The 20153-nt window shown below is 33.6% G+C and overlaps 1 protein-coding gene across 5 annotated transcripts in view; it reads left to right on the forward strand.

Moving 5' to 3' along the window:
• LOC115880233 (Ca(2+)/calmodulin-responsive adenylate cyclase-like) overlaps positions 1–20153 on the forward strand; it is a 549269-nt gene that overhangs the window by 388054 nt on the left and 141062 nt on the right. For all 5 annotated transcript variants that reach the window (XM_030897392.1, XM_030897391.1, XM_030897393.1 and 2 more), the window contains exons 5-6: positions 6496–6645; positions 15993–16111. In XM_030897392.1, the coding sequence (XP_030753252.1) occupies positions 6496–6645; positions 15993–16111 (269 nt within the window). The remainder of the gene's footprint in view (positions 1–6495; positions 6646–15992; positions 16112–20153) is intronic.

Consider the following 20153-nt stretch of genomic DNA (forward strand, 5'->3'; position numbering starts at 1 on the left):
CAACACTTCTCAAAAATAATAAGGCAATGCCAGTTTATTTTAAACGTAGTTCTTTTGAAACATATAGAGGAATAATTACTTTAAAAGGACTAAATATTAGATATCCGATAAAACAGTATTCACTTTATTTCGAATGCTTTAATTTTTATTATTTATATAAAACAATATTATATTATCAGCAATCGTTTATGAAACAAATAATTAGGTAAATCGAATTCCATAGAACGAGTTAATTATTTTAACGTGATTTATTGTGCATTTTACAATGCATTTTTTTTCTGAATGCAAGCTCAAGTTCCTTTTTAGTATTCAAATGAAGTTTTGCACTATGAAAACTTGAAAATGAAGATCGCTGTCATTTTGCATGTAAAATTATAAAAGGAATGTCAACGATCGTCATTTATAAGCAAATTGGACTACGTTTTTTTCGATCATACGGTAGTTGCGAATATTGTTTCTATCTGCAATTGTTAGAAGTACATAAGTACAGGGTGGGCCAAATTGGACGCTTTTTTGCAAGTTAACATCTTTTTCTGTAGACGAAAACTAATATCGTTGTCTGGAGCTCAATTTTGATCAAAAACATGATGGTGAAAACCGCAGATCGATATCTGTTACCGTTTCGGTGTCACGGGGTGTGTCAAAAATGTGCATTTTTAACAAATCGCTGTAACTTTTATGCTATGGAAAAATTTGTATTTTTATGAAAACATTCCCAAAGCACCATTTTACGTAGAATTTAATGGTTCAAGTATATATTTTTTTTAAATTAATAATTTAAGAATTATTACACAGGCCGACATGATTTTTGTAACACGAGTCAGTTGCAGAATTTCTTCATAAAAATATGCTTCTAATAACAGAAAAAATACTCCTGAAGCTCCTACACGTACCACTTTTCAGTTGCCTAATTACGCCTCTTTTTTGCAGGTAGTCAATTTTATAGATGTCAGGTATTAAGTCTAGGTAGATTCGTTTACATACAGGTAAATTTTATGATGGGATGATTGAAAGGGACGCATTTTGTGCACTATAATATATTGTGAAAAACATAAGAGAGTTCAGTTTTCAGTTGATTTTCGACGTGAGTTGTTCTATGCGTGTAGATAAATAGTACGAAAATGTCAAGTCAAACGCGCCGCAGTTGTAAAGTGTCTCCTGATCGATTTTGTTACATTTGTGGAGAATTTATGGTGCAATCACAAGCCAGACCATTTTCTGAAAATGTGAAGAAAGCCTACTTCAAGTATTTTGGAGTTTTGGTTGGAGATCAAGACAAGCAGTGGGCTCCCTCATGTGTGCTGCGTTACTTGTAGCGTGTCGCTTGTGCAGTGGATGAAAGGGAAGAGGAAAAAATGCCATTTGCGGTTCCAATGGTATGGCGAGAACCAACTAACCATTTTGACGATTGCTATTTTTGCCTGACGAAAACTGAAGGTTTTTCCAAAAAACAAAAGCACAAGATCGAGTATCCCAATTTGCCGTCTGCCATACGACCTGTTCTTCATGGTGCAGATCTCCCAGTGCCGATCGCGCCCTTAGACTGGCAAGGTATTGTTTTGGAAGATAAGGAAGATATTGAATCAAACAGCTCTGGAGACCAGTGTACTGATCCTACCTTTACCCCAGAGGGCGGTTCCGACAAGCCACATTTGATTGTTCAAAGCGAGTTGAATGACTTAGTGCGTGACTTGGGGTTATCAAAGCAGCAGTCAGAACTTCTTGGATCCCGGCTTAAGGAATGGAATCTGTTAGCCAATGAAACAAAAATCACCACTTTTAGAAAAAGAAATGCTCCGTTCTCTGCATTCTACAGTATGGAGGATTCGTTGTGTGCATGTACTGATATCGATGGCTTAATGCAGGAACTTTCTATAGAACATTCTCCCTGTGAGTGGCGCTTATTCATAGATTCGTCGAAATATAGCCTAAAAGCTGTGTTATTGCATAACGGAAATTTAAAACCCTCTATACCAGTTGCCCATTCAGTGACAATGAAGGAAACTTATGAAAATATGCGCATGCTTTTAGATAGAATCAACTACAACAGGTATAAATGGCAGATATGTGGGGACTTGAAAGTTATAGGAATTTTAGTGGGACTTCAGGGAGGATTTACAAAATATTGCTGTTTTCTTTGTTTGTGGGACAGTCGTGCAGTAAATCATCATTATGTACAGAAAATTTGGCCAGAAAGAAGTGAATTTCAACCGGGTTCCCAAAATGTCAAGTATATCCCTCTTGTAGACCCCAAAGACGTCCTCCTGCCTCCTCTTCATATCAAACTTGGCCTCATGAAAAACTTCGTGAAAGCTATGAATAAAGAAGGTGATGGATTTAAATACCTAAGGCAAGTCTTTCCCCAGTTGAGTGATGCCAAATTGAAAGAGGGTATTTTTATTGGACCACAAATCAGGAAATTGTTGGACGACACAAATTTCACAGACACGCTTACCAGGCAGGAACTCAGAGCATGGACCTCATTTGTTAGTGTAGTGAGGGGATTTTTGGGAAACAATAAGGATGCGAACTACGAACAATTGGTTAATGAGCTTTTAGATGCTTATAAATCGCTTGGTGCCCGAATGTCTTTAAAAATTCACTTTCTCCATTCTCATTTGTCATTTTTCCCTGAAAATATGGGTGCTGTCAGTGATGAGCAAGGTGAGAGATTCCATCAAGACATAAGGACAATGGAAATTCGTTATCAAGGACGATGGGATCCAGCCATGATGGGTGATTACTGTTGGTTTTTGAAGAGAGAAGACGCGGTCCCTCATAAAAGGAAAAAGTAAAAGTTTTTGTTTATGTTTTGATCTCGTTTCGATTGTTTTTGTACTTTTTAGGTATAAGTAATGTTTGAGGAGTGTAAACTATAAAATATAATCGGTATATAGGCTTAAGAAGTTCTTAAATCATGTTTTGAATAGCTATCTTAATATATTGAATATTGTAATATTGAATGATGTTTTATTAATGTAACAAAAAAACCTTACGTGTTACGACTTTTTTTTTGCCACTTTCGTGATTAGATAGGTTCATTCTACCACAATATCCTATTGAGCTTTGTGTTACATCGAAAAAATTTTTTTTTGTCGGCCTGTGTTATGGGATACCCTGTACATTTTTAATTCATTGAAAATAATTTAAAATCACCTTTCCCAAAATATAGCCTACATTATATTTTGCTCGATTCCTCTTCAAGATGTAGAGTTTTTAAAAATTTGCCCACTTTGAATAAGTAGGTTTTAAACGGCGCCGGCTGTAATGCAAAAAAATTCCAGCTGTGAGCAGCAATTAAAACGAAAATAATAGCAATGGGAGATGCAGAATTTTATAACAATTTAAACTATATTTAACAACATCAACACATTAACTTTTTTAGCATTAGCAACATTAGCTTTCTAATTTGAAGTTCAATAAAACACAAGTTTACTTAATCGGTAATGAGTTGCATAGAGGTCACTAGCTTTTTAATTTTAACAGCCGGGTGGTCGGGGTTCAAAGATGTTAATAAAATGGCGCCACGAGATTATACTCTATGAACTCGGCATAAAAGATGTTACTATTAAGTAGACTTCAACACTAACCTCGAACTGTTGAGTGCAACTACCATGAACTTCAAATATTACTGTAATTCGTTAAACTTAAGTGACTCTAACTTAACTATGAGACTAGACTGCAAATAATACTACTAAAAATGTTTAAGTAATTTATTAAAATACTAAAAGTTAATATTTATATAAAAAAAATGAATGAAAGGTAGATTGAAATATGTTAAGAAATTTAAATCGTTAAGAATTACTAATTACGAATGCAAAATGAAAAATGTTTTAAGCTATACTAAAACTAAGACGTCATCTCCCTTAACTAAAACTAAGTATGCTCTAAGGGCGGAATACAAATATCAAATCTAAACCTAACTAAAATCTAAACAGTCTTACTCTACTCGATGTGATATACTTGAAAACTTCCTCCGGCTGAGCTACGGCGTATAGCTACAGGGTTGCTAAGGCGGTGTACAGCAGCTCGGTGTACTGTCACTGGAGCCCACGGATGTCAGCAGAGGTACAGGTGAAAGGTAGGTGTTGAGATTTCAAATGTTGAACATAAAAAACCCTAAATAATATTGGTTGTCTTAGAAAAGAGCCTCAATTATAGAACAAGGACTAGCACAACGTGTAGGAGTTAATGAAGGTAATAAAGAAGGACTAATTAAATCTGAACTTTACCTCAACCAGGGTTTATGATGTCCAACGGGTAACTCTACACACGGGCAACAGAAACGGATGGAATTCTGGACTGTTCTGTGCTACGGTCTGGATCGGTCTTCTTGCTCTACAATTACGAACAACCAAATAAGATTTAAGAAAGATAACACTCAACTAATCTTTCTACACCACGTGGGCGTGGAAAAGTCGAAAACCAGTCAACAATACGAATAAAAATCAGTTGAGCATTGACTTAGACTAGGCAGAAGAATTATAGCATACCTTGGAACTGTTCGGGGACTTTTTGGGCACGTGGAATCGGAATATCGGTCGGAAAAATTTAGCTATTTAATCCCTTACGGAAATTGGTCGGTGGTCCATGTAAACTCAACAAAATCCAACCACATCTCTGACCAAATGTGTTCCGGAAGACTTAATCCTTCACTAGGAAGACCTGCTAATCACCAACAGGGAATGCTTCACGGAACGGCAGCCAGTTCTTCACGACGATATTCTGACGGTGGATACACAAGAAGTGATGCAAGGATTCGATTTCCTTCACAAAATCAGATTTCTACCGGAAATCTCCCTCCAGGATATAGATAGAGAACTATATATCTTGACTAGTCCAACTCACAAAAAGGCATAAATAAAAAACGATGTTCTAGATTATTTTCACAGCCATCTTCGATATCCGGTCAATGAACGAACTAAACTCGCAAATTCCCACAATTAAATGAACGAATTGCACACTGCGATCCACATCAAAAATAACCACTTTAACTACGAAATTTTATCTGATAATTATAAAATTTCAATAACCAAAACAAAGGATAAATAAATCCAAAAACATCTGATTTCATCTGACAGTGACAAGTGACGGAGGTGATGATCAAAGGTATAGAGAGATCGACAAAAATTCTAATGCTGGGCGGCCGTTTCCAGTGACAATATTGTTGAGCTTATGGAGTGTAGAGGTAGTTGAGCTGTAGCTTGTATAATATCGCGGTGTATATTCGGTTGCATAATGGTAAAATACTAAATAAAATAATATTTAACAATAAAATTATAGTAAACATGATGCAAAAATAATAGTTATTTGCGATAATTTATGAGCTAGCTCACAGAGGTCGTTGCGAGGAAATTTGACTGTTACAATATCAAAGAACAATAAATAATAATAGCAAACCAAGACATGAGATTTTGCTACAAGTGTTCGACATGTGTCGACTATTTTCTGTTATGGACAGACGGGACCATTTTTGAACATTTCTCGCGGTATTTATTCAGTGGGGGTTAGGTGAGGTTGCCCCTAACATAGCCGCATTCTAATTCTTGTCTAGATTATACGGGTAATTTAAAATTAAGAATCTTTATTCTTTCGCAAAGATAAAAATCCATATGGACTAAGTCCGGCGGTCTCGACGGCTAACGGCTGGGGTGTTGGTTAGCTATTCAGTTATTAACTTCAGCGTTCTGTGCCGGTGCCTCGTCTTGCTGAAAAAAAATATGTTTTCGAGTTCCATTAGGGGCAGATCATAAATAAGGGGCCCAAAGCCTACCAGTTAAATGTGACGAACTTTCTGTACGAATTCTGTATTTCGAAGAGGACTATAACAAAATATCAAGTGTGCTATATTTTTGGAAAGGTAATTTTAAGTTCTTTTCCGTTAATTAAAAATATACAAGGTGTCCCAAATAAAAAATCAAATTTTCGTTGATACTCTTAAATTATTAATCTTAAAAAAATTATACTTAAACCACTAAATTCTACGTAAAAAGGTGCTCTGGAAATATTTTCATAAAAATACAGAACTTTCCGTAGCAAAAAAGTTACAGTGATTTGTTAAAAATGCAAATTTTTGTAACTCCGAAACGGACACAGATATTTTGTGCGGTTTTCACCATTATGTTTTTGATAAAAATTGAGCTACAAACACCAATATTAGTTTTCGTCTATCTCTTATAGAAAAGGGTGTTTCCCTTTAAAAGCGTCCAATTTGACCTAGCCTGTACATGACTCAATGCCATTGCAGTACTCATACTCATTTACAGTATGGTAACGGAATCCTACAGATATAGATAACGTCAAGTCCAAAATTAGCTTGATTTAGATTTTCAAGCAATACCTACATTCTACAAGAAAAAATAGTTTTCTCGACAATGCAGCTGTCAATTTTTTCATAGTACATATTTGAATGTTTTAGTAGGTACAATGTCTGTAGCTGTAATCATTTAGTTATGTTTATGTAAATATTTAATATCCTTTTCTATGTTGTTTCAGTTAAGCGCAAACGTGGTGGTATTCTTATGCGTCAACGTCGTGGGCATATTTATGCACAATCTCATGGAACATGCGCAAAGGAAGGCTTTTTTAGACACTAGGAACTGTATCGCTGCTCGACTGGAAATGGAAGACGAAAATGAAAAACTGGTAAGTGCGTAATTATAAGACGATATGCTAAATATAGGTTTCAGTTAGAAAAAAATTCTGAATTTATTATTGCGATACATTCCTTTCATTTTTTGCATTCAAATGATTTTTATTCTGTGATGTGTTTGAATATTTCAATAAATAGATACGGCTTACTATATTTTTTAATTTGTGAAAAACAAAAAATGAAAATTAAAAAAATATTGTTTTAATACAAACTCTCACAACACGACCAGTTTCTGAACCTAACATCAGGGTAAATTTGTTGATTAGATGAAGGCTTATTCTTCATCAATTGTCTTGAGTTGATTCTTCCAAAAGCGACAAACATACCGTGTAGGGCATTCAATCCCGAAAGAAATTTTCAATCCCGGGATTTCGGGATTATAATTTTTCGATCCCGGGATCCCGGGATTCACGAAAAGATTAATTACGTTGGAATTATATTATATTTTCTTTCTTTACAAAATTTTATTGAACAAAAAAAACATTAACATAAATTAAACGTCATCCTCATTACAAAACAACATAACATATAAGTTTATTCAACAAAAAAAAACATAAAAGGAACTAAAATATACATTTTTTATTTAATTTACATAACCAATCGAATACAGCATAACACAGGATTACTAAGAGATACTAAAATAACAACTTATGCAGTAACAAAGATGAGGATCTAAACTTGGTTTTTTTGGTTTTTGAAAAAAATTCTTAAAAAAAACAAGCCGATCAAGAGTATTATCACTCAAACTAGATCTTCATCATCTTCAAACTTGATCAAACATTCAGGGTTGTTTATAAGCGCATATTGTACTATCATGAAAGACTTGTGTACGATTTAAATTAAGGAAAAAATGTAATGATGAATCCCGAAAATCCCGGGATTAAAGAAAAGACAATCCCGGGATTTCGGGATTGAAAAAATGGCCGGGATCCCGGGAAACGGGATCCCGTGATTGAATGCCCTAATACCGTGGACAATTTGACTAGAATAAAACCAAATCTCGCACCAAAAGAGCAGACATTAAAAAAAGGCTGCTAAGGTAATTTAATCAAATATTTCACCTAAAATAGTCTCATAACGAATATTTAACACAATCCGGAGTTTAACCGTAGTTTTTTTATTGCAAATAATTAATCTTCATACAATTTTATGGCACCTATATTTTTTATTTAATTCAATTTCATTCCATTTTTTTTAAATTAATCTATATTAAGAATTTCAAATTTACACTTTTGCAATCTCTGGCCTCACCTATCAAAAGTGTCACGGTTTGCCACCAGGTACAAAGGTAAATAAAAACCATTTTTCATGTATTTTAAAGTAGATATAAAATTAATTGTAAAATGAAACTCAAGGAACTTACGTTAAAATGATCTTCACAGCAAAATCTCGTACTTTTGCTGACATATTGTTGTATTGCCGCTTCAAACCAGGCTCTTCGACGGCTTCATCCAAAGGAACAACAGTTATAAATAAAACAAAATTGAAAACTCAAAGTATTTAACGCCAAACGCAAAATCCACAAAATACAAATCTAACAACAAACCCTCGAACGCCTCGAACCATCCTCGAAAATTCGAACAACTTCGGTAGTGTTTAGTGCTTCAATAAAAATGGCAGTAACCTGTTATTAATTAAAATTTAAGTTTTAATTTCTAGTAGTAAAAAATATAAAAGTAAATTTAATATTGGAAATAGAAAACAAATTTCTTGCAGTAGAGGTATATAATAAAATTATATAAGGGTTCTTGCCACTTAACTGCTAATATAGAAATTTAATTCTACGCTGTGTTTGTCATAATGCGGATCAACCTGCTCTCACTACCGGTTTCGGAACACTACTCCATCATCAGGTGAGCTTGGGAGATCCACAAAATGACAACCACAGCACAGAGATAGTTAATTCCGACTTGTCGGAAAGTATCGGTTAGATATTAAGTCCCGAACAGGAGATAGCGGCTTGCGTGCAATGGTAGTACTTTCGTACCACCAAGGCGCAACTATCGATAGTAAAAGGATGGTAAAAGGCTTTTTTTTCAGGCAAGCCAAATTATAAAATAGAAATAGAAAACAAATTTCTTGCAGTAGAGGTATATAATAAAATTATATAAGGGTTCTTGCCACTTAACTGCTAATATAGAAATTTAATTCTACGCTGTGTTCATGGTACAAAGAATACAAGGTATGATATTGAGCAGGTTGGTCGCTACGTCATAGGTGATAACAGGCGCTATTGGTCAGCACGCTCCGCGCGCCAGTTCAAATCGTCAAGATGTTGTTATAAACCTGTTTTTTTGTTTATATACCGTCATTGAATTATCGCTAAGCAAGTTACTGTGGAGCAGTGCGTAAGGAGTCGGGCTCGAGGAAGCGAGAGACCGGAGTTCGAATCTCGGCCGGGACATAACTTTTTATTTATTTTTTTAAATACTGTTGTATTCTATAGTTTATTTTTGTAGTATAAAAAAAAAACTATTTATTCTGTTATTTTTTAATCTCCGTTATTAATATAAATTGATTGTTAGTACAATACCTCATTTAATATAAAATAATATTCTACTTTTTGAAATGTATCGGGCCCTAATTGTACCTAAAAGTAATATATTTTTAGTGATATACCATATTGTAAACTATTTAATATTTTAGTCACTTAAAAAGTTAATTTGCATTGAATAATTGCCTACCATTAAAGGAAATTTGAGCTATATAATCCTTGATGGGCATATTCTGGGTATGCAAATACTTCCTTTAAATTTTGGGTGTCGTTCAACCGATTTATTCTCAAAACCAGAAACTTCTACATATAAAAAGAAGCAGAGGTCACTAATTATAATAAACTTCACCCTTGGTATTACTTCCACTAATTATAATAAACTTCACCCTTAGAATTACTTCTATCACAATTACAATACGTTCATCTGCATTGGCATTTTCTACTTTTCGATGGGAAACAATAAACTTCCCAATATTTTTTAAATGATGTAACAATTCCTCTTGTGGTTACTTTTCCATAGATATCCTCAACTCTGTCCTCATGTGAATTCAGAGGCAATGAAAATGAAAATTATTTACCATAAACATCGCAAACTAAAAACCTAATAAACAATTTTATACCGAATATAGAAATAAATTCAGTATTCTTACCTATCGTCCAAATCCATGTTAATAGATAATTATTATTTTTAAATATATTTTTGGAACTGCTGGTTTTAGTAATTATTAAATTAAACGAACTAAAAAGTCTTAAAATAAACAATTCTTAACCATAACCCCAAAAATTGCAGATCTCCTGTCAACTTTCTTTATTTTTTATTTATTCATTATTTTCCTAGTGACGTCACAGGTGGTATGCGCGAACTGAACGAAATTGGAGCCGCTATCGATCATACCTTTATTCTTTGTACCATGCGCTGTGTTTGTCATAATGCGGATCAACCTGCTCTCACTACCGGTTTCGAGCCCTACTCCATCATCCGGTGAGCTTGGGAGATCCACAAAATGACAACCACAGCTCAGAGATAGTTAATTCCGACTTGTCGGAAAGTATCGGTTAGATATTAAGTCCCGAACGGGAGATAGCGGCCTGCGTGCAATGGTAGTACTTTCGTACCACCGAGGCGCAACTATCGATAGTAAAAGGATGGTAAAAGGCTTTTTTTTCAGGCAAGCCAAATTATAAAATATCAACCTGCTCTCATTACCGGTTTCGGAGCCCTACGGTTGATCCGCATTATGACAAACACAGCGTAGAATTAAATTTCTATATTAGCAGTTAAGTGGCAAGAACCCTTATATAATTTTATTTAATATTGGAGTAATAAAGAATAATCCCACATAAAAACTTTTTTTTTAACGATCTTAATAAAAATAGAAAAATCTAACGTGATTTTAAGATATATGGTGTAAATACGGTAGCAGAGAACTTAGACATGCCATAATATTATTCTTCAGAGGCTCGCGCCCTCTGTCAACTATTCACTCAAATGCTGATAGGAGATGACGTCACAATTTTCTACGCGTCATTTCGAACCAGTGAAATTTGTATTGAATTTGATTTATTATTTATTCCTTAATTGTAACTTCGTTGCATTTCTTTTTAAATTGAGGGAGTACTTTTTAATCACTTCAATTGAATTTTATATTAAAAATAACAAAAATTTACTATGGTTAAACACCGGATTTTCTGGACAAAAATAGATGATATATGCAAATTTATGTACGTTTATACAATTTTATTTATGTTTTTGAAACGTAAAAGAAGAAATGCTTTTTCCAAATCAAACATTATAAAGAACAAATAAGACGGATTTATGTTAAGTAAACAAAAATACTATACTGTGTAAATTAAATAACGCATGCATCACATTAATAATAAGTTGACGTTGACGTGTGTACATGAATTACCGATGTTGATGTTTATCTAGATTAAAGTATCACACATTTGCGTCTGAGAGAACGTCATATTTGTGTCATTCACTGAATTTTTAGTTTTGAAAGCAATAATATGTAATTGTTAAATAGAGAATTTATAACAAGTAAGGTATCAGTCACTTTAATTGTTATCTAATCAATTTAACTGGTATATACGTTTGAAGAATTGCCTGATTTCATTCCTCAAATTGTAGATAAATCTACGGCATGAGGTTTGAACACTTTATAATCTTTATAATTTTAATTACGACATTATTGCCGTCCATCTCGTCTATTTTTGGTGCTCCAATATTCTTTGTCCTTATGTGATAAAAATATTGAATTGAGTTAATTTTTGTTGAAGTGTTTGAACATTTCAAAAAGTAGATGCTGTTTGATATATTTTTAATGAGCTAAAATGAAACATTGTTATGTTGTCGTTTTGGTTTGGTTTGGTTTGGAGCTTACTCGGAGCTTACACTTACTTGGAGCCTAACATTAGACTAAATTTTATGATGAAGGCCACTTTCATCATGTAGAGTGTCATGAATTGATTATTTCAAAAGCAATAAACATACCATGAACAATTTTAGTTAGCGGAATTCAGTTAGTTTTCTGCGATCTAGTCGATAAAGATTTTACGTCAAAATATGGTCAAAAAGCAGAAGTTAAATATTTAGCACAGAGTCTATTTTAGATGAAATACTATTTCTTATTTAATTAAAAAACTTTTTATTAGTTTCTGCTTATTTTATCTGCTAATATATTTTAATATTATTAATTATAATAAATGATTAAATAGTTAATATAATATAGAATCTATTTTAGATGAAAATTTTTACTTTAGGCCCGTATTTATAGTTGCGTCTCGAGACGCCAAGACGGTCTTGGGCTCTTGAGAGCGGAATCCACAGAATACACGAGCAAACGTCATTTTGGAGATTGTCATTTTGGATAGTTTATGTGATCTGTGGATAGTTTCTTAACCTAACTTTTTTAGTAAACAAAATAAATCCCTTGTAAATCCGTTTTGTCTGATTAAACAGTTTTGAATATGTTAGATGAGTTTGAGGATATTTTGGACCATGTGGAAGAAGAAAATCGTCTTCGAGTTCCAAAACGATATATAAGGGATGCAGGAAATCCAAGAGAAACGTTTAGCGAGGGGAATTTAAATATCGATATAGGTTTAGCAAGGCTACAATTACAGAAACTATTTTACCTCTTGTAATTGAAGACTTGCAAAACCTACCAATCGTGGTTTACCTATTCCCCCCGTTATTCAATTATTAATTTGTTTACGGTTTTATGCGACTTCTAATTTTCAAATAGTAAGTGGAGACTTGCATGTTGTTAGCCAACCTACAATAAGCCAGATTATCAAGAGGGTGTTCATTTTAATAGCAGAACATTTGAGTGAATTTGTGTGATACAACCATAAATGGTTGAACAGCATTATTATTCTAATGATACTAGCTTCGGCTTGTGCAAATGATGACAACAAATGGGATACATATATTAAGAATCTAGAAAGAGCTATAAATACATCTGTGAATAAATTCACTGACGAAAAACACCTGAAATATTATATGGATATATTCCGAGGATTGAAGATTTATTTGAAGATGGACAAGTGAGTTTATTGACAGTAGAGAATGAAAAGTACTCGATTACCTGAAAAATTGAGAGAAGAGGTCAAAGAACATATAGAAATGGAACAAAGGAAGTATACAAAATTTATAGGCTAGCAGACTAGCAAAAAAAGAAGAGAGAAGAATGTCATCTAGACTAATGAATCATAGAATGTGTATTGTGAAATATTATTTAAAAATAAAACTATGAAACATTGAGTATCGACTTTATATAGAAATCTTGAAAATTATAGGTATATGGTGTATACATCCAATATTGTATATTATGTGATATGATATTTATGTAAATATTCATGATGAAAATAAAAAAGACAATTTTTTTAGTTTTAATGTATTAGTGGGAAAATTCTGTATGACCAGTTAAAACAAGCACTTAGCTGTCTGGTCATAGTGAGCATAAAACTACTAAGAAATCATCATCATATTATTTAAGTATAGAAAAACAGTATTTTTAAGATAACTAATAAAAGACTATAAGAAATTACTTAAATTATTAACACTAATTTAACACTAATAGAAAAGTAAATAAAATTATTATATAGGTACTAGTTACCTGGGAACATCGCTTAACATATTACATAATTACTAGATATACATATGTTAATACAATAAATATATACATTAATTTACAAAATGTTGAATAAGATTTCTTCAAAAATCTAACCCTCTTCCTTTTTATTTATAATTGGAATGTGTAAATTAGCATCTTCAAAATTATCTAAATTTTCCCTTAAACCAATATGAAGAACAGCTGTTGCACAAATAATAGCACCAGTTGTTTTGTAAACCTCGGAGACATGGAAGATGTTTTTTACAAGTCCCAAATAGCCTTTCACATTTCGCATTCTTCTATGGGCAAAGTTATACCTAGTTTCTTGTTGATTACCTAGCTGTAGAACAGGAGTCGATAGAAATGGCCTACATCTATATGCATTGTCTCCAAGAAGTAAATCAGGAATATCACGCCTTTCCATTAGCATTCTTAATTACTTCGATCGAATATAACACCTTGACCCTGGATATCCAACTATAATATCCATAATTTCCCTTTGGTGACCTGAACATTTAGACTAAAAAAACGTTTGCGATTTTGAAATACTTCCACATTATTGCATTATTCTTGATTATCTGGCTTATTGTAGGTTGGCTAACACCACACAAATCTTCATTTACCATCTGAAAATTACAATTCGCATAGTATTCATCAGTCATCATAGTAATTGAATAACGGGGAAAATGGGTAAACCACGGTTGGCAGGTTTTTGCAAGTCTTCAATTTATAAGAGGTAAAATAGTTTCTGTAATTGTAGCCTTGTAAAACCTATATCGGCATAAATCCCCCCTCGCTAAACATTTCTATTGGATTTCCTGCATCCCGTATATATCTTTTTGGAACTCGAAGACGATTTTCTTCTTCCACATGGTCCAAAATATCCTCAAACTCTTCTAACATATTCAAAACTGTTTAATCAGACGAAACGGATTTACTTTGTTTACTAAAAAAATTAGGCTAAGAAACTATCCACAGATCACATAAACTATCCAAAAAGACAATCTCCAAAATGAAAATCGCAATCTCCAAAATGACGTTTGCTCATGTATTCTGTGGCTTCCGCTCTCAAGAGCCCAAGACCGTCTTGGCGTCTCGAGACGCAACTATAAATACGGGCCTTAGAATCTTTTTAACGTCATTTTCTACCCACAAATAGTTGAAATATACAAGTTTATGCTGATTTTTAATAATTTAATTTTTGTTTTTGAACCCTATGAGAAACTTTTAGCCCACACACAAAACTGCAAAAATATTAAAAAAATAACGAATACATTACGTTAACAAAGTTGCGTATGCAGATGAATTACGTATATTGATATTTATCTAGATTAAAATATCTCATCTTTGCTATGAAGCGAACGTCATATTTCTATGACTCACTGAATTTTTATTAAAAAAAATAATTTTATGCCCCATACTCACTATGCGCTGATGCGATATCTCGATGCGGTTCACCAATGCGTCGATTTGATACACAAATGCGTCGATACGATGGGTTGTGGGGCTATTCTTGGGCGAACCATCAAAAAAATTATCTTTTAATATAACGAAATATCGAATCGCACCGATGACACTCCTTATGGACGCATGAACGCATCGAATCGACTCATCAGCGTATAGTTTGAGGCTTAAGTTAAAATAAATAAAGATAATGGAAGTTCGAAATTCTTTTAGTTTTATTTTTAATACTGAATCATTGTCTATCGCACAAGTAAAGTATCATGTAATATATTTAAATGGCATTATAATGATTGAATAATGGTCTGATTTTCTGAAGTTATACAATATGTCCCTGGATTGTCTTTACAAGAGGAAAAAAATTGTATTATTGACATTTTGAGGAAAATGCATTCTTCATAAAAATGTTTGCTTGTTCTAAAACGGATAATCACGTTTATACTTTTCCAAATTTTCATACCGTTTTAAAGGAAATAAAAAAACCATGAAAATATGGTTGATTTTTTTGCTCTAGGCCCTAGAAATCCAATGGCGTTTCTATAGTAATATAATTGCGATTTCATTCTTTGATAGATGGTTATTATGAATTTTTATTAACATGATATTTTTCGCTGTTGAATTATCACATTTTGCAATATTTATTATCACTCTTTCCGTAACATTGAACTATATAAATTTTGTGCTTCTTTAACATTTTGAAACAGCAAAAAATATGACGTATGATATTTCTATCAATAATAATTTATTAGAGAAAGAAAAGGAAATTATATTACCATAGAAACCGTTTTGATTTTTAGGACTCTACCAGAAAAAAATAAACTATATTTTCAGTTTTTATTTTAATTTTCTCTAAATTTGGAAAAGTTTAAACAGAATAACTATTTTAGAACAAGCAAATTGTTTTATGAAGAATGTGTTGCAAATGTCAATAATAAAAAAAGTTTTTCCTTTTGTAAAGATAATCGGGGGACATGCTGAAGATAAATCTACGATTGTGGACTAGACAGATAGTAGGTGAAAAACAAATAATAATATACTCAGTACTTTATAGAGCCCTCAAACAGTTCTTTTCCATAAAAATTGACGTATTTTTCAATAACCTATTCTAATATTTTGATTTCTTTCTACCACACAATACGCCACAAATCATGCCCTCGCCCATTCAAACATACTTTAATCTGTCGTCGCACAATATTACGACGTATTTTCATCCGATTGCCAGAGAGACCGTCTCTATCGTATACAACGTATTTTCGATCTTTTCCAGGAACGTCTGCTATTGTCGGTGCTTCCCCAACACGTCGCCATGGAAATGAAAAACGACATAATATCGCCGGTCGAGGGCCAGTTCCACAAAATCTATATACAGAAACACGAGAACGTCAGGTGAGTTACCCAAAATTTACTCGGTTTTGTATTTCAGCTACGTGTATATCCATTACTTTGGTTTTATTACTTGTTGCTATTAAAATTTTAATTAACAAAATATGTATTTTTTGATCTCCGTATTAAAATAATATTTGTTTGAAAACAATATGATTTATGATATTATTTTATGAAATTGCGACCATACTGCGATTACAAACAAAAGCGAAATATATAGGGTGTCCCAGAAATGAGTGCAGATATTTTAAGGTTGGTAGATCTGGTCAAAATAAACATATTTTCTCTTTACCATTTTTAAAATAAATTGAAAATAACGGAGTTATTTAACTTTGAAAATTTAAAAAAATAATCGCAACATTTTGAGAACCGCCGGCAGATATTGCCAACTACATCCAATTACCCGGATCAAGCCCGGATTTCAGCTAATTCGACGCACTGTGTTGCCATATGGACAAGAAAGTATATGTTTAAAAGTAAGTCATAAAATCACAACACCTGAGGAGTTTGCAGAGATGCATTACATTTTTAAGATTGTGATATTATTACATAAAATGAATTAAAAGTTAAATGTTTAAAAGTTAAAAAAGTTAAATTTAAAAACTTACCCAACATTAAAAAAGATACTTATGACAGATCGATGTAACTGCGACAGTTCTCTTTTTCGATACACACTTAACTAAAATACATTTCATTGTGCTGCTTTACTTGTACATGCTATTATAAAAACTGCTAAAATAACAGTCCCCATTTTTAACTTAACACATTATTTTCATATAGTCTTCATCACAATTTGAACCACTGATTTATAAAACACCTTGAAAAGCACCCATTACACATTACTTTGAATACTACCTTTCTGAATGAATAAATGTTGAGAATTATTGTCTCTTACCGCCACTTTACGAACTACTTTCAATCTAAGAAAATACATGTTTCACTCAACTTTTAAATACGTATTTTGTTTTTTCGCTATTTTTTCGATGTATTTCGACAATTCCGTCGACAGCCCAACCGTCGGCCAAGACAGTCGCGCATCACTGGTGGGTAACTGCTCACTGCTCCTTTGTCGCGCCGGCGTGTCGAGCTTGCGTCATGCGAGGTTGCCCTAGTTTCAACGATTTCAAATTCAAGACACTCGAAGCAATCAAATTCTTATTAAATTTTAAAAATAAAACAGAGAAACAGGAAAGGAAACAAACAAAACACAAATGAATTGATTATTGATAAGGTCACAAAAAAGAAATTTCTAAAATGTTTATCGTAATTCAGAATTCAATATATCGAAAACAGCCCGACCAATAATCAATTCATTTTTGTTTTGTTTGTTTCCTTTCCTGTTTCTCTGTTTTATTTTTAAAATTTAATACGAATTTGATTGCTTCGAATGTCTTGAATTTGAAATTGTTGTAACTACGGCAACGTTGCTTAACATCATCGTCTGACGCAAGCCCGCCACGACGGCGCGGCTCAAAAGACCAGTTCACACGTGGCACTCTTGGCCGACGCGCGACGGTTGGTCTGTCGAAATACATCGAAAAAATAGCGAAAAAACAAATACGTATTTAAAATTGTTGAGTGAAACATGTATTTTCTTAGATTGAAAGTAGTTCGTAAAGTGGCGATAAGAGACGGTATTCAAAGTAATGTGCGCTTTTCAAGGTGTTTTGGTTTGAAAGAAAACAAACAAAACAGAAATGAATCGATTATTCGTTGGGCTGTTTTCGATATATTGAATTCTAAATTACGATAAAGATTTTAGGAATTTCTTTTTTGTGACCTGGTTGTGAATAATATGATGAATCATTTTCGTAAACGTCATAAACGTAATGTTTCAGCCTTTTAGTTAATTTTCGGTGGTTTTTGTTATGTTTTCGTTGAAAGGGTAAGTACTAAAAATAATTAATGTTCTTTTTTCTATAGTAATTATTAATAATGAGCACTGATAAAAGATTAAATTTAACATTCCTAATTTTTGAGTAGAAATTCGTCTATGAATTTATAAATGTAGAACTATGTAGAATGTGGATAACATAGGAGGTTGCAACACTGCAAGGTTTAGATACACCGTAGAGAAATCTCAGGTGAATAAACAAGTGGCACTAAAAAGTTTTTTCAAATTTCCCGGAAAATGTCTTTTAGAGACAGTGTGGTCTCTTTATAGATATACATTATTAATAAACTAATTTATCAATAAAATAGAGATCCGTTATCAAGCAGGGCGCGCGATGATGTGAAGTCTTGACATCTCAAGACAGCATTCATCCTTGGACCTGCGCAGATCTTGACTACTGTTGGCGCGTTAAGCGAATTTTATGAATTATATAGGGTAGGTGCTAACACGGCCATTCTGCATTTGAGACGTGCTCGGCTCAACACAAATTCAAATGATTGATTGTTCAGGTAATTGATAAGTCAATACACTTATACAACAATAATATTTAATATATACCTATTAACATTATAAGCATACAAACAGTGGTTAATGCGAAGGTTATATGATCCAAATATAAAATCCACATATGCGATGCCACATCTCGAAGCTTTTCATTGATAGCTTCATACTCCATACTCTATGGAAGATTCTGTAAAATAAAATAACAAACAATGGACAATGTCCGGCCGCTGCCCGTCAACATTTCCAAATAAAACAACAAAAACAATGGACAATGTCCGGCCACTGCCTGCGACATTTCCAAATAAAACAACACAAACAATGGACAATGTCCGGCCGCTGCCTGCGACATTTCCAAACAAAACAAAACAATCAATGGACAATGTCCGGCCGCTGCCTGCGACATTTCCAACAAAACAAAACAAACAATGGATAATGTCCGGTCGCTGCCTGCGACATTTCCAAACAAAACAAAACAAACAATGGACAATGTCCGGCCGCTGCCTGCGACATTTCCAAACAAAACAAAACAATCAATGGACAGTGTCCGGCCGCTGCCTGCGACATTTCCAAACAAAACAAAACAAACAATGGACAATGTCCGGCCGCTGCCTGCGACATTTCCAAACAAAACAAAACAATCAATGGACAATGTCCGGCCGCTGCCTGCGACATTTCCAAACAAAACAAAACAATCAATGGACAATGTCCGGCCGCTGCCTGCGACATTTCCAAACAAAACAAAACAAACAATGGACAATGTCCGGCCGCTGCCTGCGACATTTCCAAACAAAACAAAACAATCAATGGACAATGTCCGGCCGCTGCCTGCGACATTTCCAACAAAACAAAACAAACAATGGACAATGTCCGGCCGCTGCCTGCGACATTTCCAAACAAAACAAAATAAACAATGGACAATGTCCGGCCGCTGCCTGCGACATTTCCAAACAAAACAAAACAATCAATGGACAATGTCCGGCCGCTGCCTGCGACATTTCCAAATAAAACAAAATAAAAAAAAACAAATGTTAGCAAAACTTTATTAAAAGGCTCACCCATTAAATAAGAGCTGCAGGCAGGTGATAAAATGGACGCTAACACGCCATCTCATCCTCGCAGTCGCTCTCTATGTCAAGCAAATCGGATCAGTCTTCCGGACACCATACCTTCGAACAACAATTGCATGGGTGATCTTTGGGTAGTTGTGTCAACATTGGAGTTTATGACAAGTTGTATTTTATCCAACTCGCTCGCCCATTCTGACAAATGTACACTTGCGTCCTGATCTATGTAAGTATACAAATCTATATAACTCTACAAAAGTAATTACAGGAAAAGAACTTAAAAAAAACACTTGTGCTGAAAAACACCTTCATTTTTATTTTAACGTTCGATTTGCCACACCAGTGTACACCATTTTAAATTAACCTTAGCTTGTAAATATTACAACAGGTTAACAACAATAACATACCTATTAATCAGGCTAAAAATGTTAAAGTAGACACCAAACTATGTCTTTTCACCCTACACGTTACTCACCACTCAACAAAACAGTAACTTCAATCTAATGCGTGGAGTCTGGCTAAATCTTGACAAAAGTTCAATTTTAAACCCAATTTTCGCCTCTTGCAGCAATCTGAATTTCAT

Source organism: Sitophilus oryzae, unplaced genomic scaffold (genome assembly GCF_002938485.1).
Source record: "Sitophilus oryzae breed Bouriz unplaced genomic scaffold, Soryzae_2.0 scaffold_1620_pilon_pilon, whole genome shotgun sequence".
Lineage (NCBI taxonomy): Eukaryota > Metazoa > Arthropoda > Insecta > Coleoptera > Curculionidae > Sitophilus > Sitophilus oryzae.